The 25,119-nt window shown below is 40.5% G+C and overlaps 1 protein-coding gene across 1 annotated transcript in view; it reads right to left on the minus strand.

Moving 5' to 3' along the window:
* Positions 1 to 505: 505 nt before the first annotated feature.
* Positions 506 to 25,119, minus strand: part of LOC117370154 (adenylate cyclase type 1-like) — a 79,266-nt gene continuing 54,652 nt past the window's right edge. Inside the window, exons 10-19 of the mRNA XM_055221417.1 lie at positions 23,553 to 23,650; positions 22,596 to 22,680; positions 20,741 to 20,830; positions 17,794 to 18,074; positions 17,593 to 17,719; positions 8,989 to 9,135; positions 7,893 to 7,991; positions 6,668 to 6,782; positions 3,726 to 3,850; positions 506 to 2,879 (exon numbers count right to left, since the gene is read on the minus strand). Coding sequence (XP_055077392.1) covers positions 2,550 to 2,879; positions 3,726 to 3,850; positions 6,668 to 6,782; positions 7,893 to 7,991; positions 8,989 to 9,135; positions 17,593 to 17,719; positions 17,794 to 18,074; positions 20,741 to 20,830; positions 22,596 to 22,680; positions 23,553 to 23,650 — 1,497 coding nt within the window. The 3' untranslated portion in view covers positions 506 to 2,549. The remainder of the gene's footprint in view (positions 2,880 to 3,725; positions 3,851 to 6,667; positions 6,783 to 7,892; positions 7,992 to 8,988; positions 9,136 to 17,592; positions 17,720 to 17,793; positions 18,075 to 20,740; positions 20,831 to 22,595; positions 22,681 to 23,552; positions 23,651 to 25,119) is intronic.

Here is a 25,119-nt window from a genome sequence, read left to right on the forward strand (position 1 = left end):
AGCCATAACCTCATAATGAACAATTTGAAACATGTGGATGTTTGATTATCATGACCATCTTTAGTATGCTAAACATAAACAGAAAAAGGCCATAACACCAAACTCTTTGTTAATCTCTTGAAAACACACACTGATATAGAGCTGCCTTCCAACGCCAGTGAAAACATTGAAAGAGCCGTCGGGGACTTCAGCCGTTGTTTTGTTCCTTGACCTAAAATGCACCGTCTGAGTGTTTTGGTCTTCCTCATATGCACATACCGAGCATATCAGCGTGCACGTAGAAACAGCGCTGTCATGGTGTGCTAATAACCGTGTGTTCATAACATCACCAGGAGGCCCAGACTGAAAAACACCGGCCTTGACCCCAATGTGGTCCCACCTCTTTGCATCACACGCTGTTGTTTTTTCCTTATGTAATGTTATCGCTGTTTGATTGGCCTCCCTCGGACACGCAGTGAAAATAAGCAACAGAAAAGTCTCAGTCCAGAAGTCGTGCCTCACTGGCTTTATTTTGTAATACGCCAATATCATCGCAGTGCAAACACAGTATAAAATATCATCTTTAACAAAATGTACATTCACATAAACAGCTCCATAAATACATCTCCAACAAAAGACAAAGATCTGGTCATTCGTAATATAGCTCTGAAAAAGACATTGTACAGTAATAGCTAGTAATACCTACATATAACAATTGAAACCCGTATTTTACAGTAAGAAAATATGAAATTTACAGGAAAAATATTGTACATAACCCTTTCCATCAATGTTACGGACTGTTAAAGCAAGTATATAAAAATCCTCATTTGAACCTCAAAGAAAGCGCTTAAGCTATTGTGACTACACAATATTTAAACTACAAGTTCATCTCGTCAGGCCGCCCAATAAATCTATCCAAAATCAACACTTGCCATTGTTTTGTTATAAAACCAGCAAGGATCTTAAACATCTTAAAACAGCAAAAATACAGGCATCCAACAAAAGAAAATCCACAACAGCTGTAGCCACACGTTCAGTAGTGCTACAGCTCAACACGATCAACTTGATATGTTTATGAAAATAGGTTGGCACATTTGAAAACCAGCTACCTGTTGACCCCAACAGGAAGAAAGGGAGAGGAGAAGTCCCGCCCCCTGCCTGATGTCAATCTGTCCTGAAATGTCCTCAAAACACACCAAGCTCATGGAGAAGACACAGTCAAAAAGCACCTAACATTCAAGGAGGACTGCTACCTTGAGCGCATGCATGAGAACTACATGGAGAAGAGCCACCCTGCTGCTCGGGCTGTGTCTGTCTCATCAAAGCATGCATGTACGAGCCTGGTAATGTAAGGCTCTGCAGATTAGAGGAGACTGACTGTGGTTAGCCTCACTGTAAGTAGCATGCTCGCTGCAAAGTCAATCTTCTGGGTTGTTCGAGGAAGTCAGATACAGAGGTTTGGGTGTCTCCTCATAAACAGCAGTTTTCTTTTGTACCAAAGCAGCTTTTAGAAGTGTTCATAAAAATAGTAGATAACAGAATATCTTAACCATATAAAATATTCTTAATAATAAACAAGCACGCTGAAAATGTCTTTTAAAATATAACATCAGAAGGAAGGAATCACACTCAATCACACAATACAGAAAATAAGGTTTAAGTCATGCTTCAGATCCATAGAGATACAGATTGTGTGGCTAGCTATGCACACTCTATTGGCTACATACACTATCAGGTCAAAATAGGGTCCAGCTGGCTACAGCATGCAAGTAGGGAACAGGCTGAAGAGACAAACCAAGTTATTGCTACACTTTGACAAGGAAGAATCTGGAAGTCAAGCATCACAGGGAAACAGACAGCAAACATGAGCTAATGCAGCAGTGGCCTCATGCACTTAAAAACACTGAGCCAGGCCCAGGGAGTCCGAGTCCACCTCATGTGCCATGTGAGGGTAAAGGTAAAGGGGCTTGTGCCACAAAGAAACCACCTAACCGCCAATGACAAGGCAATGCCCTCCTGTGTTTGGCAAGTTTTACTACTAACCGCCGTGTACGAACATTTGGCTTCATCCCCATAAACTAATATTACATCTGATGACACAGCTCCAGTAACGACTTCAACTGTGCTAATTGGTCTTCAGTTAATCAATAAAGAACCTGAAAGGCAACAGAAAATGGCATTTTGAGGAGTGGTTGCTAAGGCAACAACACTGATTTGGTTTAATACTGAGAGAAAGGGTAGGTTAAAGTGATTAAAGGACTTTACATTAGCGGAGGCTTGTGTGCTACACAATCACTTGTGCATTGTTTAGAGATTTTAGCTTGTTAAAGTGGTGGATACAGTTTGAATTCCTGGAGATGTCCTTGGCCTTTGATTGGTTACTGAGCAACGTGGCTAAAGCATCCTGTATCCTGTCCACGGCACCCTGCAGAGTAAAGCAACACACAGGGCTCAGGTGAGAGGGGGCTGGCCTCCTCCAATGCCCATGGTCAGTCCTGCGTGAAACTAGGGCCCAATACTGGCTTCCTATTGGACGAGGAGTGTCTCTGTGCAGCGGGTCTTTATGTCCCTCAGACCATGGCCACAGGGACAGAGGGCAGATACCTGGTGGTGCTGGTGGACGCGGTGGGTTTGGTGGTCCCGGGGCTGGCTGTCCTCATTGTGGCGTATGTGGTGACCGTGGGGGCGGGGCTTAGCCTGGTGCACACACTGCCGTGGCTGAAGGCGCTGGATCGCCGCTCCGAGTTTGTTTGTTGCTGTTGTGAATGAGCTGGCCTGCTGCCCGGCCTCCGCCCCTTCAGGAAGTACGTGAGCATCTGACCTTTGCCCTTTACACTGACCTGACCCCTGCACTCGAAATCGTAGACATCTGTGATGAGACGATAGACATCCTCGGTCACCTAGGGAACAAACACAGGTTTCTCAGGGCCACATTTAGTTTAAAAACAAAAACAGGGCTGAATTTTAATCCACAGAACAATTCTAGCGAGAAGAGATGCCAGATTTAGACATTTTCCATATGTAGTTCTTGGCCAGTTGACTTTTAATTTAAATGCATGTATTCAGTATCCTAAGGAAGCCCCTCATTCAATACACAATTTTAACATGAATTAACAAAAATATATTTTAAATGGCAGAACACTGTATCACAAGAACAGTGCCACCATGCTGACAAACATTTATACTCACACCTGACCCTGTTTTAATGTTTTAAATGGACTTATGTTTGTTTTGTTTGATTTATATATTTGAATAGAGCGCTCATAAAAAGGAGAGTCTGAGTGCTCTCATTGGGCTCTCCCTGTAGAAATAAAGGTAAATGTAAATGCTGCTGTAATGATCAGATGACAATATATACAGCACCTAAAAATGAAATAAAATATGAATAAATACACAGGGAGTGTCCACACCAGTCTAGTAATGTTCTGTATTCACTGTAAAAACCTGCACTTAATGGTTTTTTAAAACCGGTATTGACTGTAGGAAACATACTGTACTGGACACTGGGACATGTATTGTATTTCACTGGTAATGTCGATAATGAACTGTTAGTCTTATAATGTAATCGTATTGAAATGTGTATTTTAATGTGTGTTCACCTGCCCAGGGACTGCACATGGAAAGCAGAAGTAGCTAAATCTGGTACAAATCATCTCTTCTTTTGTAAGATTAATACATTTGTACATAGTCCCTGACAAATAAAGAATAAAGAAAGAATGAAAGAAAGAGAGCACAGGTCAGCACACCTGTATCTTTCCCTGTACTCCAGTGCTGTCCATGCGACTGGCCACGTTCACGGTGTTCCCCCAGATGTCATACTGAGGTCTCCTGGCTCCGATCACACCGGCCACCACCGGACCCACATTGATTCCTAAAAAAACAGAACCATAAATATGATAAGAAACAAACCATATGTGTTCACCTGCCTCCGAGGACGTGCGTTGTGTTACCTGCCCCTGAGGATGTGTGTGTTGCGTTACATGCTCCTGAGGACGTGTGTGTTGTGTTACATGCTCCTGAGGATGTGTGTGTTGTGTTACATGCTCCTGAGGACGTGTGTGTTGTGTTACATGCTCCTGAGGACGTGTGTGTTGTGTTACATGCTCCTGAGGACGTGTGTGTTGTGTTACATGCTCCTGAGGACGTGTGTGTTGTGTTACATGCTCCTGAGGACGTGTGTGTTGTGTTACATGCTCCTGAGGACGTGTGTGTTGTGTTACATGCTCCTGAGGATGTGTGTGTTGTGTTACATGCTCCTGAGGACGTGTGTGTTGTGTTACATGCTCCTGAGGACGTGTGTGTTGTGTTACATGCTCCTGAGGACGTGTGTGTTGTGTTTCATGCTCCTGAGGACGTGTGTGTTGCGTTACATGCTCCTGAGGACGTGTGTGTTGTGTCACATGCTCCTGAGGACGTGTGTGTTGCGTTACATGCTCCTGAGGACGTGTGTGTTGCGTTACATGCTCCTGAGGACGTGTGTGTTGTGTTATTAGGCCCCTGAAGATGTGTGTATTGTGTTGCCAGAGTTACCAGCCTCTTTAGTGCCTTCAGTGATTGAATATGAGTGTGAACTGCGTCAGTCTTGTCTCTATCCATCTTGGGTGAACCCTGCCTAAAGCCTTATTTTGTCCATCTCCAGTCACTCGTTTGGAACTACTGCCGTAATATTAATCAATAATTCAAACAGTTTGCTAGTTTGATTATGTATATGGTTTGTGATTATATACATTTCAAATATGGCATTTTAACTTTAATATCCAACACAAAAAGGCAACTAATAGCAACTTTTATGGTGCAGGGTTTGTCACCTGTTGCCATGGAGATATTATTGCTTTGCCTGGAATTTTCCACAGTACGGCATTAAGCTCATCCAATACCTCCATAGATAACCCCAGTGTAAACATGAGCACGATAACGACACCAGTGCAGCACATGTGTAATAAACAGTAAGTCTTAGCAGCAGCATGTAGGGCAGTAAATCTGTATGTTTTGGAGTATGAAAAGTAGATCTCTATCACAGCCACAGGAATCAAATAAAAGGCGAGGAAAAGTGTCTTCAAATAAACAGAGCCCGTGGAGAGAGTGGAGACAGGATGGCACTGTGTACACCAGCCACTGTTGTGACTGTGCAGGGTTCTGGTGTCACAGGCTCCCACAGGAAGTCCACACAATGGAGCCCAGAGCCAGGGGTCTGCTGTGACGAGCTTCCTTCATGTTCTCCTCTTCTTCTGATGCATTTCCTTCAAACTTACCGGCACTCTGCAGCACTGAGCTCCAGGGATCAGGGTACTAATGGGAACCTATAGACCAGCATCACTGTGTAGACCTCAGTGTGTAGGCCTCAGTGTATAAGTCTCAGTGTGCACCCCTCAGTGTGCAGACCTCAGTGCACAGACCTCAGTATGTAAGTCTCAGTGTGCAGACCTCAGTGTGCAGACCTCAGTGTGCAGACCTCAGTATGTAAGTCTCAGTGTGCAGACCTCAGTGTGCAGACCTTAGTGTGCAGACCTCAGTGTGCAGACCTTAGTGTGCAGACCTCAGTGCGCAGACCTCAGTGTGCAGACCTCAGTATGTAAGTCTCAGTGTGCAGACCTCAGTGTGCAGACCTCAGTGTGCAGACCTCAGTGTGCAGACCTCAGTATGCAAGTCTCAGTGTGCAGACCTCAGTGCGCAGACCTCAGTGTGCAGACCTCAGTGTGCAGACCTCAGTGTGCAGACCTCAGTGCGCAGACCTCAGTGTGCAGACCTCAGTGTGCAGACCTCAGTATGCAAGTCTCAGTGTGCAGACCTCAGTGTGCAGACCTCAGTGTGCAGACCTCAGTGTGCAGACCTCAGTGCGCAGACCTCAGTGCGCAGACCTCAGTGTGCAGACCTCAGTGTATAAGTCTCAGTGTGCAGGCGTCAGTGTGTAGGCCTCAGTAAGTAGGCATCAAAGTGTAAGTCTCAGTGTGTAGGCCTCAGTGTGTGCGTGTTATCGGCACTTTTAGTTCCATAATTACTGTATTTGGATGCATATTCATACTTTCATACTCAGGGAATGTTGATGTCATTATATTTAAGAAACAAGCTAAAAATCCTGCACACATATATTCATGCAATAAACTCCAGTACAGACATACTGTAAAAGCAGCTCTCGAGGCCACTGTGTGCTGTCTGCATCTAATTCTACAGTGTTTTACTCTGTCACAAAGGAAGTGCGCCGTTAGCATACTAATGCATTTTCTACTTTTACTGTTACGGTAAACTCCACTCTGGCCTCTCAAAGTTGTGAAAATTGTTTCATAAATTCATTACGGGGAATAGTTAGGATGCTGGAAATGCCAGATGCTCGAAACAGTTTAAAATGGACTAGTTCTGTTTTCAGGTTTTTAAGACATGAGGGAATTAAAGGGCTTAAAGAAATTATGTTTTTTCCCTCTTCCCACTACTTTTCGAGCCAAAATGGACACAGGGTGGATGTTTGCTAATGTTTTGTTGAATATGTATGTGCATGTGTGAGTTTGTGTATAGGTGGACCACGCTAACTCAACCTTATTTATCTTTTACTTTCATTTTGCCACATAGATGTAAATAAAATATACTTGTATTCCCTTTTGTAGCATTACTTGTGAACATTGTAGACAAAATGTGAATGTCAAAACGTCTGTCATAAGATTGAAATAAAAATCAGTCATATATTTTGACTCACCCACTCTCAGTACAAAGTCATTGTAGGACTGGTAGTTGATGGCATCCAGGACGTCAAACATCTCAATGGCAAAGTCCGACACTGTGCATAAATGGGAGGTGATGGACTTCTTAGCCTGAAAGTAACAAAGACATTAACCAAACAGTTATAATAACTGACATAATGTTTGTCTGAAACTAGCAGATTTCTACATTTTAGGTGTGACAGACATATTTTCCTTGTGTGCTTCCACTATGAACCATCTCGCAATTTGAGGACTTCAGGGATCAGCCTCCTGCTGGTGCCCAGAGTCAGGACTAAACATGGGGAATCAGCGTTTAAGTTTTATGTAGCTAAAACTTGGAACAGTCTTCCTGAAGATGTGAGACAGGCCTCTACTTTGACAATGTTTAAATCCAGGCTCAAAACGGTTCTGTTTAGCTGTGCATATGACTGAAAGGTTTTTATTCTGCACTCTTCTCTTTTAATGTAAATTTTATGATGATTATTTGTGATTATTTATGTTTTGATTTGTGTGATTTTAATGTCTTTCTTATTCTGTAAAGCACTTTGAATTACCTTGTGTACGAATTGTGCTATACAAATAAACTTGCCTTGCCTTGCCACTAAAGCGCTGCCACATTTTGTATAACTTTTGTACTATGGCATCTATCACCAACAATGCAGTGATTTACCAAAAATGTAGAAGAGAAATCTCACTCAGTGTCACCAGATCATTGTATCTAAATAACTTTATAAATGTAACTCATGTAATCTTAACTTTGTAATGTACTTCAACCTTGAGACAGTGAGTGGACAAAGACAGCAGCAGCATAATGTCTTTTGTTTTCCTCTGCAGCACTCACAGAGGAGATTTGTACAATTTTCAAATTTGCTCTTTTGTCAATGGATCCACATAAATCAACGAGAGCCGGTTGTGTTAACTTAACCGTGTTGGTAATCCCACACAGGATTTATACAGAGACACTGACTGACTTCAAAATGTAACGCACAAACACACAAACACACAAACACTACCTACAAATACAGTGCATTTTGGAACCCTTTGGCAGTGTGCTGATATCTCACACACATATCTCATGCACATAAGAACATGCACACACACATGCATACACGCATAGGCACACACACACACACCCACACACGGCCACACACACACTTACACACACCCACCTGCACACATACAGACACACACATGTACACACACACTAAATGCTGTGTGTACCTTGGAGGCAGTCGTAGGAACCAGCCCTACTGCAGCCATGTAAGTACTGCCAATGGTTTTGATTTTCTCAATGTCTCTGTAGCACTCCTTATCCATCAGCTGTAAACAGAACAGAAATACAACCACATAAACAAAACATAAGTGTTTGCGGCTCAAACATCATCACAGCTGCAGCAGTGCTATCATCTCATTGTTGACCAATGCTTCAAATTTTATATGCATATTTGTCCTGTTGTAAAGTAAAAATTCCTATAGCTTACACAGTCTGTCAAAATGAAAAGTGTTTCCCAAAATAGAATTTGAGATATCAATTTTTTAGATTGTGAAGAAGAGTGATGCTGTTTTCAGGTATTTAGCACTGGACTTCAGTGTAAGTAGATCATAATTTTACATGTTTGTTTATTGTAAACTGCAATATTGACCTAAAGAAATGACTGAAGTGACTGTATCTTAAAACTGCAGAGCTGAGAGGCCCCAACTTCACTGCAGGAAGCTGCAAATATTCATTTATATGTTTTCAGTTTTGAAAGATAGCTCACTGCCTCAAATGCAGGACAGCACAGGATTCTTCAAACATTCATCACTCAAAATACTGAAGTTAAGAACGAGAGACACTGTTATAACATGGCTAACAGCTCATAAAAGTCCATTTGCATAATATGCCCCCTTAACTTGCTGCAACTTGCTGTACATAGGGCAGGATCAGAATTCTGCAGGGTCTCTGAAGGTTGAGGTTGTTCTAAATGTGCTTTATAAATATCATTTAACACTGACAATTAAATATACGATTTTAGCCACTGAGCGTGTTGTAAATGACCACATCTAGTTTAGAGAAGTTATATTCTTGGATAAAGAACAAAAAAAAAAGATGATTTTTGCATTGGCTTGTTGGTGTAAATGGCTGCTTGCCGCGGCTGATTATAGATTGATCCAGCCCCAAAGTCATCTGCAAGTAATTCCTTCATCGCAACAAACTTTCCCAACCGCGACCGAAGCTTATTATTATACGTCAATAAACACAGTGTTGAGTCATGCCTACGGTTTTATCTTCATCGTCTACAGATTTATGCTTCCTAAAGACCCACTAAGGACCCACCTCATCGAAGTCGGCGATGATCTCATTAAGGAGCCTCAGACACTCCACTCCCATGTTGTTCCCATCAAGCTCGATGTAGAAGTCGTTAAAGTTTGCAATGGAGGCGAACAGAACTCCAACCTGTGCATATGACTGGTAGTACAGGTCCTGCATCACAAAGAGGAGATGGGATTTATTAAAAGACATATTTCTTGCAACATTTTGAACTTGACTTTTTCACATTAAAGACATCAAATGTTGTTCTTACACAAATTAGCACATCGTAAAATAAGAGAGTAAAGTACCATAATTTCCTCCACAAACTACAAAATCTCCACGGGGTCTTATTCTATATAAACAACTGTTAACCCTGTAGTTTAGATCTGTACAAACATGTTCTGAAATGTGATTCTTGTATTAGTTTGTCAGTTCAGATTTCAGTTTTTTCATCAATTCTTCTGGATGTGTTTAAAATGTGAACTTTGAACAGAATCCTGTTATCAAAACATGGTAAAAGGTCACATTTTATGTAGCTTTTTTCCCACCTTCAAGTCACGCAAAGCACTTTATACCAAGGACACAACAATAGTATTCATCTGTGGAAGCTGGAATTGCACCGCCAACCTGTGGGTCAGTGGATCTGACCGTTCTACCAGGGATGTTTATGTCAAGAACGGGATTTGAACCACCAATCTTCAAATAAGTGGACAAACACTCTACCAACTGAGCCACTGTCGCCTATAAATCTTATAAATCTCAAATCTTATCACAATCATAATACTTGTCCGAAATTAGATTTTTTCCCCCCCTAAATCATTCAGCTCTTCTTGAAACAAAACAATTCAATCAATGAAATACGGCCTGGGAAGTGCTCCCATTCCTTCGATCTGACACCCATACAGAGGTTAGGTTTATTTTTCAGACATAAAAACTGAAGTGGTACAATTTGATGACTGAGTATCTGTAGAGAGTAACTTTAGTGCTAAATCAGAAACACTACATTTACTCAACACTGAGTAATGCTCTGAGTGAATCACAAACCTGCTCTCAGATCAGGGATTACTTTGGAAATTGGCTGTAGAGTCCACATGATGATTATTTTATTTCTTAAAACTCCACTACATCACTGATGGAGGCTCTGCCAGACATTTTAAAAATGTACAACCTTTATAAAGTTGAGAAATGAAGCGAACACAGCCTATTTCCCAATGCTAATCTCTTAATCCAGTGCAGCCAAAAATCATTCATCAAATGACAAGATTTGTTACGACATAGATCTGTGCCCAGGGCCCAGAAAAGTGCTCGGTCATGTAAAACTTTGTCTGAGTCCTGGATTAAAGCTCATTTTATAAGAGCTGGAATTCCTAGAAAGACTTACACATTGCAACAAAATATAAATGCAATATGGCCTTCAACTTCCAAGAACAACTACTGTAAATACAGCACTGATCCTGTTATAGGCAAAACAAGGCAAGGCAGGTTTATTTGTACAGCACAATTCATACACTAGGTAATTCAGTGCTTTACAGAATAAAAAAGACATTAAAATCATAATACAACAAATCCAAACAGAAATAATCACAAATAATCATCATAAGAAAAAGAACAGTTTTGAGCCTGGATTTAAACATTGTCAGGGTAGAGGCCTGTCTCACATCTTCAGGAAGATTGTAGCTGCATAAAACTGAAACGCTGATTCTCCATGTTTAGTCCTGGTTTAGTCCTGACTTTGGGCACCAGCAGGAGGCCGGTCCCTGAAGTCCTCAGAGTATGAGGTGGTTCATATGGCACTAAAATGTCGGAGACGTATCGGAGGAACAGTAACAAATGTGACCAGTGCATTGTCTAAGTTGAGTTTTTGATGGTATGTCAGCTGGTCTGTCAGTTGCAAAACGTTCAATGCAGGTTCAGGTTTTAAGGTTAGTCTTCATGGCCCCTTCAGAGAACTTTACCCTGCGCATTGATCTGACCCATCTTCAAAACCCCTGAGCTGCCGAACAGAGACCCATCAGGCTTGGTCAGAACAATCTTAGTTAGTTTATTTTACTTGGGTCAGTTAGCACAATTGTTAATCACGTTGCATGATTCAGGTGTAGGCATGGGACGATATTGAAATTTACTGTCACGATTATCATGGCCAAAATAATTGTGATTAAAGATTATATCACGATAATTATTAAAGTTGCTGAGTTTAAAATGTTATTGATATTAATAATTAGTATTTTTAATCTTATGAATAAGTTCCATGTTTAAAGAACTGTTACTTTGTCATCCGTGAAAACAACTACAATCTAGCGGAGAATATACTGGATAAGCAGGTCCGTCAACTGAAATTTGGGGGCCGAGAGCAATAAGTCTCACATGGGCCCCACTAAAATTAACAGGAAGAGAGTCCATTTCTGGGCCCATAAACCCCGAGACAACAGACCTCTTTGTCCCCCCTTGTCAACTTCCCTGTGTAAGTAGGTTTTTTCTGCACATTCTGGTGATGTAACGGCGATTATTTTTGTTGGCGATTACCACGATTATATAAAATGTCCCATGAACACTTATTTTGCTTAACCCTCTTGACATATAAAATGCAAAATGACAGAAAATCTATTTACAGACAAAAAAAAAAAACTCATCTATAACAAATGTAGTAAAGAAGTCCTATTTAAACACACATATATTCACACACAACATTCATTCTCAAACGTTTGCTGGAGGATTTGACTATTGTGCAGGTTTGGAGGTTTGAAGTTGATGGAGGAGACACAGACAGAACATGCAAACTCTTGTTGTGAGGTGACAGGGCTAACAATCACTGCTAAAAGTCACTGTGCTCCAGTTCCACAGGTGACCGAAATATTCTAAAATCAAAAGTGTTTCTTTGTGTTGCCTAAACTCTAGGGAACAAATCAACAATATGGCTGAAAATACATCAACAAAGCCAGTAAAGCCAGCTTTTGTGAACCCCGATACAACAAAAACAAAAGGAGGCTAACTGCTGTAGTGAAAGCTTTGAAATCCAAAAACAGATTCCTGTGTTGTGTTCTGAATACAGTGCGAGGGTGAACTTTAGCCCAGAGGAAGTGGTTTCAAACACAGCGGCTCTGGGGGTCAGTCAAGGGCCGGAAACACACTGGATGGACTTCCTGCTCACACAGTTAACAAGCTTCAGATTATTACTGCGCTAAACTATTTTTATCATAACACAAATGCCACTGCAATATTAAGTTAAAGTGTTAATATTATTGTGATTCACTCAAGGATATTTTCTATTGTGGGTTTTGTTTTGAATCAGTTTGGCCATTTGATTTGTTAGATGAATGTTCTTACCTGAGATCCAGAACACACACCTCTTCAATACTTTACAAAGATGTGAGTCTGGTCACCGGTGAATCTCCCTGTTTTCAAATGAACGTGATTGACAGGTGGATTAGCCAATCAGGGACATACATGGTCCGCCCGTATTGGAAATAATAAATAAAAAATATATATCACAGGGCGCTGAAAATCATTAAGTAGCGAAGCACTAAACTCTGTCTGAGGTGAGATAAATTTAATTTTATTTGTAAATCAGAGGTGACCAATGAGCTCCGTCACGGAAAAAAACAGATCTGATTGGGTGATCACGTTTGACCGGGTTTGAAATGTAACGGAGGATGTGGAGACCAGACTGATATCAATCTGTATAAAACACAACAAGAGAGATCAGTCTGGATTTGCCAGGCAAAAAATATTCAGATATAAAGGTAAACAAAATATAAATAAAATTAGGATTAAAAAAATCCAATACAGTGGTCCCTCGTTTATAGCGGGGGTTACGTTCTAAAAATAACCCGCAATAGGCAAAATCCGTGAAGTAGTCAGCTTTATTTTTTACAATTATTCTATATGTTTTGAGGCTGTACAACCCCTCACCACAGACTTTATACACTTTTCTCACACAGGCATGAACATTTTCTCACATTTCTCTCTTGTTTAAACACTCTCAAAGTTCAAACCTTTGTAGGCGCCTTTCTCGGTGCAGAACATTTCATCGACATTGTGGGTTTTGTCAGGGAGAAAACTTGCAAACATACAGCACTTCAGAGTCACACTGCGATCTAACATTTATGTAAATTTGGCTGAACACATTCTGTACTGTACAGGAGACACAGCACAGAGGAGATGATTAACAATGGTCTACAGCCTCAGCCAATCAGAATGCAGAACACAATGCACATTCATACGCTATGAAAAAAAGCATGCAAAAAATCCGCGAAACAGCAAGAGCAAAAGGTGAACCGCGATATAGTGAGAGACAACTGTAAACATAATACACTGCTGTTGTGAGATACCAGGGGTACTGTTTACCCAGGGCCCAGTGCAGGGAGGGGCCCTTTACAAACTCTGTAATGTGCATTTTTCATTAGACAAATTGTAGTCCCCTAAGATGATTTGTACCCATGGCCCAGAGTTTGGTGCTACACCCCTGATGAGAAGTGTAACCAGTGCCAGTGTAATTCTAGGGAACTGAGTGTGCTTTGGAAATGCATGAGCCATGTTAAATGTGTTTTATTGAGATAGTAAATGATAGTGATTTTCATTCCAGCCGCTGCCTGTTACAACACCAGCGCACGAGCAGGGATGGGTCTTTGAAGGTGAAAAGGAAACACTTAAACTCAGGTTTCCTCCCATGCTATCAAATGTGCTCAGAACTGTCAGAACCCACAAGTCAAACATTAGGACTGTACTTATGACCTTATCACTAAGCAACCATTTAAACACAACAACGCAAACAATCACATAATAACATTGGCATCAGGAATGATATAATACAGTTGAATCTGTTTTTTAGTATTTCATGTTTAGCTACTCAAATAATAATACAAAAATAAAAATAATAATAATAATAATAATAATAATAATAATAATAATAATAATAATAATAATAATAATAATAATAAATTTGATGTAGACAAGTCATGAAATTTTGTATTAAAAGTTTCTATATCAAAGTTCAACAAACAAGTGAGATATTGAGTCAGTCTGTCATCATAGTCCCTTATAAATACATTTTATAAATACATGTATACAGTGTTGTTCTCTTCTGACAGACAGTGATGGCCAACCTACTTTTTCATAAAGTTTAAATTCATCACATGTTATGTAACAAAGCGCTGAGTGAAAGAGTAAGTCAAAAGGTTTCAAAGTGCATAATAAAATGCACTCACACACAGGGTAACATATAGCAATTTTTTTCTTATTATTTCGAAAACAACATTTTGTCTACTCAATATTTTCTCATAGAAAATAATAATGAACCAAAAATTGAAATTGAACAGCAGAGTGCACTTTAAAACTGGGCACTCAAGCCTCAAATGCAGGACAACACAGGATTTCTCAAACACTCATCACTCAAAATACTGAATCTAAGAACGAGGAACACTGTTTTAACATGGTTAACAGCTCATAAAATCCTATTTGCATAATATTCCCCCTTTAACAAAGCCTCAACTGGACTGTTGCAACTTGATGTACAATGGGAATTTGTGAATGTCGAGGTTGTTCTAAATGTGATTTATAAATACATTTTAGTAACTGAGCGTGTTGTAAATTACCACATCTACTTTACAAAAGTTATATTTTGGGATAAAGAACAAATAAAAGATGGATGATTTTTGCATGACCTTGTCACAGTTGTAGTGACTGCTTGCAATTGCAGATTGTAACACTAACTTAATTTTAATCTTTTTAATTATTTATATGTACAGGGGGAGTGTGGACGTTATTGCATTGCCCGGAGATGTTCCAAAAGTTTGTCATTCCACATATTTATCTTATGTGTTTTTAATGCTCACAACCTGCATTCTTACTATGAACCGTGTCACCCCTCCACAGATCTGATCTGTAACATGGTGTGGGGGTACCGCTGGCTTGTCTCTATGGAGATAGTTAAGTTCAATGCCTCACTTAATCAAATATTATGTCTCTATTATCAACATGTATTTACATATTTAATTATTGACTGACACATTTTAAATATTTACTTAAAAATAAAAAATAATACAAAGCAAAAGAGATATAAAAATGATGAATGAGGTGAGAATTAATATACAGACTTGCAAGTCTATCAATTTAGATGCAAGTTGTATTATGACCTAAATATTCACTTGGGATCATTTAAGAGAGGGGATCTATGTCTGTTTGAACACCCGACCTGTACAAAGACACTTTGTGTGCCTAATGGAGTGGGGAGAGGAGAGGCTGAGGGTCTGAATATCTGAGGGCACATTTCTTTAAAAGCCCGTGCAGTTTGGACCTGCTCCCTGCACACACACTGACACACTGACACACTGCAGACTGACAGGGGACAGGTATGATCTTGCTGTGGAAATTCTCACCATGTTCCTGGGATTGGACATGAGAAAGTGCTGAGCCACATGCGCAGGCAGCAGGTTAAACAGAATCCTCTTGTTGTCGAGCTTCACCTTCTCCATATCGTCCCTCTCCTCCTCTGCCTACAACGTACGCACACACAAGCAGAGACACAGATCAGAATGATGCTCCAAACTGCCTCAAAACCAGCTGTAATGTCTAATCTTGGCCACTAGAGGGAGGTAAAGTTTCGCTAACTGCAGAACTGCTGGGACCGTCTTGCTGAAAATAGAAACATGGATATTGTCATGATCCACTGTGACAGAAGCTAACCAATCACACTCCAGGAGAAAATGTGGAGTGAATATTTTTGGAAACGCAACAATGCAGGTCAGAAGACACTCCCAGGGTTTCAAATAAACATCTCAGTGCAGAATAAACAGTTTGGAGTTACGAAAAAGGCTGATGTTGGTTAAAAATACATGGCAACCTTATTTCAACATCTTTTAATAATTTATGGCGACACAAAAGCACATAGCTACAGTTTCAAGTCTATTCTAAGTATGCATTTGTCAGTGTTTTGACGAAAGACACACAAAACTCTTAAATTTTTTAAATTTGTTGCTAAAACTAAAATGTATTTATGGATATACTCAGCGAGATGGGATTATGTCACTGCAGCTCACAGGATTTTCAGTTAGCCTAATGTTTAAACCAATGGAGATATAGAGATGCTAAATAATAAACTTAGCGCTCATTCAAAAGTCTCACACTATATATTGATAAATGTATTTACTGGTAGCGACCGTAGATTGTATATATAGCCACCACGTTCCAAATAGAAAGTGATCATCTTTATACAGTCTGTGGCAGCTATTTTGTAAACTTTTTATATTGTGCTTGCTAATGCATCCCTATGGCACATCAGACCAGTAGCATTAAACATTTTGACATGAGCTTTGTGGACTCATATTTTCATCTTGCAGAATCGTATTAAATTCATGTTGCTATTTATACACAACTGCGTCTCAAAAGCAGCCAGAACACAGTTGTTGTTCTTTGTTATTGTGTAATTGGGAGTTTCCTAAAAATAACACTGACACCTCTGAGACACCTTATGCCTAGGTTAACTCCGACACGAGACCCGTGTTTCTATGGCAACACTATGGCACTTGTGAACCAACAATAGGCAACAAAACAGCAAAACGGTTTGTAGCTTTTTGCGCAAGTTTCTTTCGTTATATTTAGCTGGTTCATTGTCAGATTGATTAAAAAAAAAACTTGTGTTATATCAAGATCTAGCTAATAACAACAGATATTGAAGTGAAACATCTAGCGACAAGGGCTATAAACCAACATATTTAAGACCTGTGTAAGAACCACAGCAAAGCAAAGATAAATGAAATAGTTAGCGTCTGTTAAAAAGCCAAACAACATCCAAATCCAAAAAAGAGCAAAAAATGAACAGATGTGGACTCAACAACCTAAAGCCCACCCTATGGCTAGTAGTAGAGTAGTTGTAATAAAGTTTATAAAATCTGCATATCAAGCTGAATCAGTCCAATTTGATGGCCTTTTATATATGCAATCAATATATACTTTCCTCTTTTGTTTTCATAACTCATTAACAATTAATTACACATGAATTATAAATGTTTTGGGGAAAGTTTAGTGAAGAAAAATGCAGCCATCTATAGGGTTATTAGAGTGACAGAAGTTACTTCTCTTTTGCTTATGGGCCTCAAACTTTAAAGGCTTTTTATTAGTTTGTTGTTGAGTTTTGTAAAATCTAACTTTTAATTCAAAGACATATTGTATAACCTTTGGATGTTTTATTGCACTGAAAACTGTAGAAACACATGCGTTTGACTCAGCTTGCATCTCCACAAACATGACTCTTACTTGGCCTCCTGCTTGTTTCCATAGAAATGTTGTTCTTTTTACTCTAATGCTTCTAATATGTCATAAAACTTATCTATTGCCACGGAGAATGTTCTGAAGTATGGTTTTAACCTTCTATGAAATCATCCACAAAGTTACATGGTGCAGCTTTAAGTTGAATTTTGCACAGTTCAATCAATCAATCGATCAAACTTTATTTATAAAACCCTTCGATCAAACTTTATTTATAAAACCCTTTACAACTCATCCAATAAAATCAACACAATATGAGAACATTCAAAACATCAAACACAGTTACATGTCGCTCTCTGTCTAAACTCTTTCAAAAGCTGGTCACTTTATTTGGTTCACTTTGCTAATACAAGTACAAGTACACACCTGAGTAGCCCAGAGATAGTCAAGCCGCAGTTTGAGATCGAGTTGTCGAGAGTGAAGAGCCAAAGCCCCGGCGAACAACATCACCGCCAACACTGGATCATAACCGCGTGTGTGCAGAAATCCTCCTCTGAAACACACAAAACGGGATCTACTTAGGCCCATGCACCAGGCTTTGCCAAATTAAACACCGGCGAGGCTTACCCCACTGCTTCCCGGTAGCCGCTGGTCTCCATGACAACAGAGTAGATGACAGAGAGGATGAAGAGCAATAGGATCTTGGGGAGCGAGGACACGCGGAGGTAGGGTACGATGGTGAGGGTGCCCGCCACACAGGACAGCAGAGCGTAAGCCATGTTTGGACAGTTCTTACCCCCTGCTGTGGCGTTAGTGAGCCCGGTCCCGAGTGTGTGCGCTGGGATAAGCTCCACTGTGAGACTGGAGTTTACGCCCACCACCACTCTGCTCCAAGGAACACATCCTGCCTGAGAAGGAATTAACAAATTATAATGAGGAGAGAGGGAATTATATGTGTCCCCTTAGAGATATACGTGTTTAAAATATTTTGGGCTTTTTGTTACAATTAGCAGATGACAGGTTGTAGTTTTTGGTAGTGGTTGAGGGTCACTGAAGTCTTAGGTCCAATGGGAAAGAAGAGACATAGAAATGGTGGGTGGATGGTCGTTGGATGACTGGTTAAATCCATAGTCTGTACATAGAAATGGACATAGCTAACGTGCTAGCCCCCATGCTACAAATCGGAAGTGATCACGAATGTGCTTCTGGCTTCATCGAGTTTGGTCCAATTCACTTTACATTGAAAAATTGCCACCTGTCTCTCTGTAACTGCTGCTTTTTTGGTCTTAAAATGTTCGTATTAACCCGCTCTACATGATCCTGACATTTTTATTTCCTTTTTCTGTTCCTAAAGCAAGATACACTGCCTGGCCAAAATAAAAGTTGCCACCCAAAAAAAAAGGTCACACACTCTAATACTTTGTTGGACCACCTTTAGCTTTGATTACTGCACACATTCACTGTAGCATTGTTTCGATTTCGCTTCTGCAATGTCACAAGATTTATTTCCGTCCAGTGTTGCAATTAATTCATTTTTCACCAAGATGTCGCATTGATGATGGTTGAGTCTGACCGCTGCACAAAGCCTTCTCCAGCACATCCCAAAGATTCTCAATGGGGTTAAGGTCTGGACTTTGTGGTGGACAATCCATGTGCGAAAATGATGTCTCATGCTCCTGAACCACTCTTTCACAATTTGAGCCCAAATCAGGTGCCTAATTTCTCTGAGGTTGCTCCCGCTAGCATTAGCAACAGGTTTGATTGACAGTGTTGCTAAGCGCCTGCCTCCTGATAAACTAGCAGTGCAGGCTGGAAGGGACGTTACTTTCAACAGCCTCACTCCAGATTGGGTCTTTGGTTGCTATGATACTCGTGGTCACGGTCCAGATTCGCCCTATAACTGATGAGCTTCATCTGACTCGAGCCGAACGCTATGAGTGACATCCCGCTCACTTCGTCCACTTCTTTATATAGTTTATGGTAAAATCGCACCAATCAGTGCATAATGATGTTATATATATATAAGAGACAAGTGTACATTAGCGCGCAGGAATCTGTTTAGAATCCTAATGCTAATGTGTTTCTAGTACATTACCCTCACATTTCTTTCTTTCTAACTTTACAAACAAAATTTACTCAAACTCTAATTAAGTGACTTGGCCTATGCGTCGTGTGTCTCACTGATGCCTACAGTGACTGATGGTGAACATATTGTCTGCAGCATATTGTCCATTAGAGTCTCAGCCTGACACAAAGTGATTTGAGTTTAAAATATTTTAATGGGTATTTTACACTTGAACAGTAAACGCTTTATTCTGTGGAGACTCAGTGGTACCATCTGCCACTCTGCCAGGCTTCACCCATACAAACCCATGCCCCATACAAACCTATGTCCCGTACAAACCCATGTCCCGTACAAACACATGCCCCATACAAACCTATGTCCCGTACAAACACATGCCCCATACAAACCTATGTCCCGTACAAACACGTGCCTCATACAAATACATGACCCATACAAACCCATGCCCCATGCGAACCTATTCCCCGTACAAACCAGTGTCCCGTACAAACACATGCCCCATACAAACCTATGTCCCGTACAAACACATGCCCCATACAAACCTATGTCCCGTACAAACACATGCCCCATACAAACCTATGTCCCGTACAAACCTATGCCCCATACAAATACATGACCCATACAAACACATGCCCCATACAAACCTATGTCCTGTACAAACACGTGCTCCATACAAACACATGCCCCGTACAAACACATGCCCCATACAAACAACATGCCCCGTACAAACACATGCTCCATACGAACACATGCCCCGTACAAACACATGCCCCATACAAACAAATGCCCCATACGAACACATGCCCCGTACAAACACATGCCCCATACAAACACATGCCCCATACGAACACATGCCCCGTACAAACACATGCTCCATACGAACACATGTGCCATACAAACAAACACATGCCCCATTCAAACACTGCCTCTGTTTGTGGGATTAAGTTATTTCACTTTTGATCTATTTAACCATTATTGGGAAACAAATGGCAGATAATGGCTCAAGAGGGACAGCATGGATCTGATGATACATTTTGCTCCTTGTAAATCACTATATATCTGACCTAAAACAACATAATAACAGAAATGGGTCTTTGACTTTCTGTTCAAAACTACAGAAATGATAGGCCTTGCTTACTGGTATTTCATCATTTATGTGTTTTGTTTTTTTTTTTTTTTATCTTGAAAAGTGCCTACATGATGTTTTGGAACCCTACATTTATCACTCTTAATTATTCATGGGGGATGTGGATGGAAATATTAAGCCTCAAATGCAGGACGATACAGAAATTGTTCAAAAATGTATGAATCCTCGGTATCGTGTGATCTATCTATATATATTTTTTGTGAAGGACTTTGGTCAGCTGAAGTTGTTTTTGAATGTGCTATTTAAATAAGCTTGAACAGGGTTAAAAGCTCATGAGTCATTTTTTACATACGTCCCCTTTAAAGCCCCTAGAGGCGGTGGATGGCACTGCAGTATTCACTCACCACACTGGCCTGAGACACGGAGAAGGTGAGCAGCACGAGGAAGATGCACAGGACAGTCCGGATCTGGATGGTGAGGCAGCCCGGATGGCACTGAAACCACAAACACAAGAGCACAGGGGGCAGGGGGGTATGAGAGAGGCAGCGGGGTATGAGAGAGGCAGAGGGGGTATGAGAGGAGTAGAGGGGTATGAGAGAGGCAGGGGGGTGTGACGGGGCAGAGGAGTATGAGGGTGCAGAGGCGTATGAGGGGGACAGGGAGGTATGAGAGCATGGATTGGGGCAAGGGCGTATGAGGGGGACAAGGGGTATGAGGGGGACAGAGGGGGTATGAGGGTATGGAAAGTTATAGAGGGGTATGAGGGAGAAAGGGGGGATAAGAGGGAGACAGGGGGTGTGAGGGGGATAGAGGGGATATGAGGGGAGCATGAGGGGTATGGGGAGGTAGACTTAGACTTAGACTTTAGACTTTACGTTATTGTTCCGGGGGGGAGATTCCTTTCCATATACACAGCACAGGTATTACAGTAAGTGAATGAGGCACCTGTTTATCAGTAGCAGCCTGACATCACTGTGGACACATCATTAACCAGGGGATGGAAATGAAACTCACGTCCTCGTAATGTGCAGGTCTGCTACAGGAGACGCTGATGAGCGCTCGAGCGTGAACCAGCAGAGATAGGCTGTGTTTAGTTACAGTAATCCTTCAATGCTAATTATAATGAAACATAAGCTTCAGCACAGGGGCAGGAGAGAATATTATTTTTCAAGTTTGCCTTTTTAAATCTCCGTTTATCTCATAACTCTTTGGCATAAGTTAGCTGCCACATTCATAATTAGAAGCAAGTCAGGTCTTTTACTGGCAGACGATCACAAACCCTCACAAACCCAACCAACCAGAACTTGTTATGTAAAGCATGTGGGCTACTTGTAATCTTAGATTTGTGTTCTATATTTTCTGATTGACTTTAGGTTCACGGTGTGACTTTTGTGATGTTTCCATTGAGATGTCATCGCTTTGATTAGAATGTTCCAGAGTATGGCTCTATCTCCATGGAGACAAGCAGGTGGTAGTCAAGGTGCTGGTCAGAATGCATGCTTTTCAAAAATACCAGCAATTAAAGCCACAGTATATAACTTTTTTGTCCAACATAGATTCGAATAAAAGCATGTTTTGATTGTTGATGTTTTTATTACACTGAAAAACAGAAAAATGTGTCCTTACTCTGAGGGGGCTTTTACCTCCAAAAATACTCTCAGGCCAATAAGACTTATTTTGTCTGGGGGAGGGCCTTCTCCTGCTTGTTTCCATGGAAATGTTATTCATTTGGCTATAATATTCCCCCATGTGGCATAAAATCGATCTATCTAAATGAGAATGTTCTGAAGTATGGTTTTAACTTTCTACTTCTCTGGAATTATGCAGTTGACTTTCTACCTCCAGAAAGTTGCATACTATCACTTTAAGTAAACGCTAAGTAAGTAAAAATGCATTAAAAAAAATGCAAAAAAACCCAACATATATCAGTCGCACTGGACTATAAGATGCATTTTGGGGGGAAATTTATTTTCCAAAATTCTAGACCAAGAGCAGCCATTTTACCTTTAAAGGCAAGGTATAAGGTATATGAAAAAAAATGCCTCTTATAGTCCGGAAAATACGGTATATATGTTTAATGCCCTACTATGGAACATTGCAATACCACATCCATGGAGACAAGCAGGTGCTCTGCCTTCAACCAGAAAAGTTATGTAGCACAATGTAATTTGATTAATTCTACTTAACATCCTTTTGACTACTACTGCTACTTGTACCATGTGATGTTAGACAGTAGTCTGCTTAAGAGGATCCTGTTACCTGGACCTTGGTGAGGTGTAGATACATGACACAGGCCACATGGAAACACACGCACAGCACAAGCAGCAGGAGCACCACCATCCCCCTGCACACAGAGGAGGAGTCAGTCCCACCTCCACACCGTCTACAGCACTGACACTGAAACAGGTCAGGTTCACATAACATCACAGCATCCTAGAGTCACTATGGTTTCAAACAGGTCAAAGTTCAATGTTGGAATTATTTGCTTTTTAAAGGATCCATATTACACTATTTTCTGATCTACGTTTTCATGTTTCTTCATCACATGTGTTTTGTTTCATTCACACATGTTTAACACACAAACCTTTTGTATTTAGGCTGAGTTCTCCTCTCAAACAGAAAACACGCTGTTGCAGCTTGTGATGTCATGTGGTAATACAGGAAGTGCACCTTCACCTTCACTAAAATAATTTGGACAATTTCATCCCTGGAATTGTCAATCTCTACTGAACTAAAGGTAAACGGTTGCTGTTAATTTGAAAACTACCAATATGACATCACAAGGTGGAACAGAGCATTTTTATCTTAGACTAATAATAAACAAAAACTTTTTGAAGAGGTAATAGCATTATAACTTGGATTAAAGCTCACAGGGGCAAATTTGGTGAAATACAGGACATTTAACTGTCAGATTACAGATTTGTTGATCTGCTTTACATTACTGTAATTACTGAACTTATCGATATGAAACAAAAAAATTAGTTCAAAAGTTGAAAAGGGGAAAAAAAAAAATCAAATTGTAACCTGTTAACTGCATATGAAACCGATACTTGAAGAAAAAATGTGATCACCAAAAAAACAAAAAAAAACAAACAAAAAAAACATCTCAGTTGTAGTTCCAGGGTTTACGTGCATTTACAAAAATCTTTTAAGTTGAACTAGGCAGGGTACCCGGTTTTCCTGGCGCGCACGTAAACGTAGTGAGCGTGTACTTACTGCGGGATCATTAGTAGATAGATAAGGCCAAAGAGAGCGGCGAGGATCAGGGACAGGACCACGGCGCTGATGTAATGGTCATCATAAACCTGGTGATACTAAAGAGAAAACAAATTTATAAACAAACTGATTTTTTTAATAACTGCCAGCTAATGAATTTGTATTCTTTGCAATCTAATTAAGTGACAACAGAGCACCCAAAGGACATGAAAAGACATGGAAATCTACACCCAGGTCGTACTTGCTGGGAGGAAAGAGTGTGGGTGAAGTGTCTTGCCCAAGGACACAATGTGAGTATGCAGTGTTCAGAGCAGGAATTTAAACCAGACAGTTTTTGGGTCAGTCTGTGAGGTAAGTGCAATATATCGGTGAAGACAATAGACGATAAACGATAATATTGAAACTAACTGATGCCACTGACACAATGACCATAAAGCACGATTACACCACAAATTATTATAAAAACACGAGCTGCAATAAATGAATGTAAATGATGATGAAGAGGAAGATGAATGAATGGATGAAGCACTTTAGTAGTTAGTTTATATCTATAATAAATCAAAGTGACTTATTTGATCCTTTACAACTCAAATCTTTCTCTCCTCCCCTTTCTCTTTCACTCTCTTTCTCCCCTCCCTTCTCTCTCTTTCTCCCACCTCTCTCTTTATCTATCTGTTTTTCTCTCCTCCCTTCTCTCTCTTCTCCGTTCTCTCTTTCTCTCTTTCCCCCTCTCTCTTTATCTTTTTTTCTCTTCTCCCTTCTCTCTCTTATCTCCTGTCTTCCTCCCCTCCCCTCTCTACTTTTCACTCTTTCCCCCTTGCTCTTTATTTCTTTCTCTCCTACGCTCTCTTTCTCCCTCCTCTCTCTTTATCTATCTCTTTCTCTCCTCCCTTCTCTCTCTCCTCCCCTCTCTCCTTCACTCTTTCTTCCCTTCTCTCTTTATCTCTTTCTCTCCTCCCCTCTCTCTTTCGCTTTCTTCCCTTCTCTCTTTATCTCTTTCTCTCCTGCCTTCTCTCTCTTCATCTATCTCTCTTTCACTCCTCTGTTCTGTCTCTCTCCTCCCCTCTCTCTTTATCTCTTTTGCTCCTCCCTTCTCTCTTTCTTTCTCTTTCTCTCTCCATCTCTCTATCTCTCCATCTCTTTTTAAACCAACACTGTGAAACATTCCTCATATGAAACAATAACATCTCAATGGAGGCAAGCAGGTCCCTGGTTGGGGGGGGGGGGGGGGACCAGAAAAGTTCCATAGTGCATCTTTAACACATCATTTGGAGCTCAAATCTTATCATAGAATAGAAAAATGACAAAATATTCTGTACGTTTACAAAGAAAAAGTCCATGCAATTGATTCTTTCAAACATGGCGAGGAGATCATGTTAGGAGGGATGTCATGAAATTTGTTGTGGTTACTCATGGTTACTCGTGGTTACTCATTGTTACTCGTGGTTACTCGTGGTTACTCATTGTTACTCGTGGTTACTCGTGGTTACTCATGGTTACTCATGGTTACTCGCGCGGGTTCTTTTAGTCATGTTCTGGATTATTCTACACTCAAAAGCTTATGTTT

The sequence above is a fragment of the Periophthalmus magnuspinnatus genome, chromosome 4 (genome assembly GCF_009829125.3).
Source record: "Periophthalmus magnuspinnatus isolate fPerMag1 chromosome 4, fPerMag1.2.pri, whole genome shotgun sequence".
Lineage (NCBI taxonomy): Eukaryota > Metazoa > Chordata > Actinopteri > Gobiiformes > Gobiidae > Periophthalmus > Periophthalmus magnuspinnatus.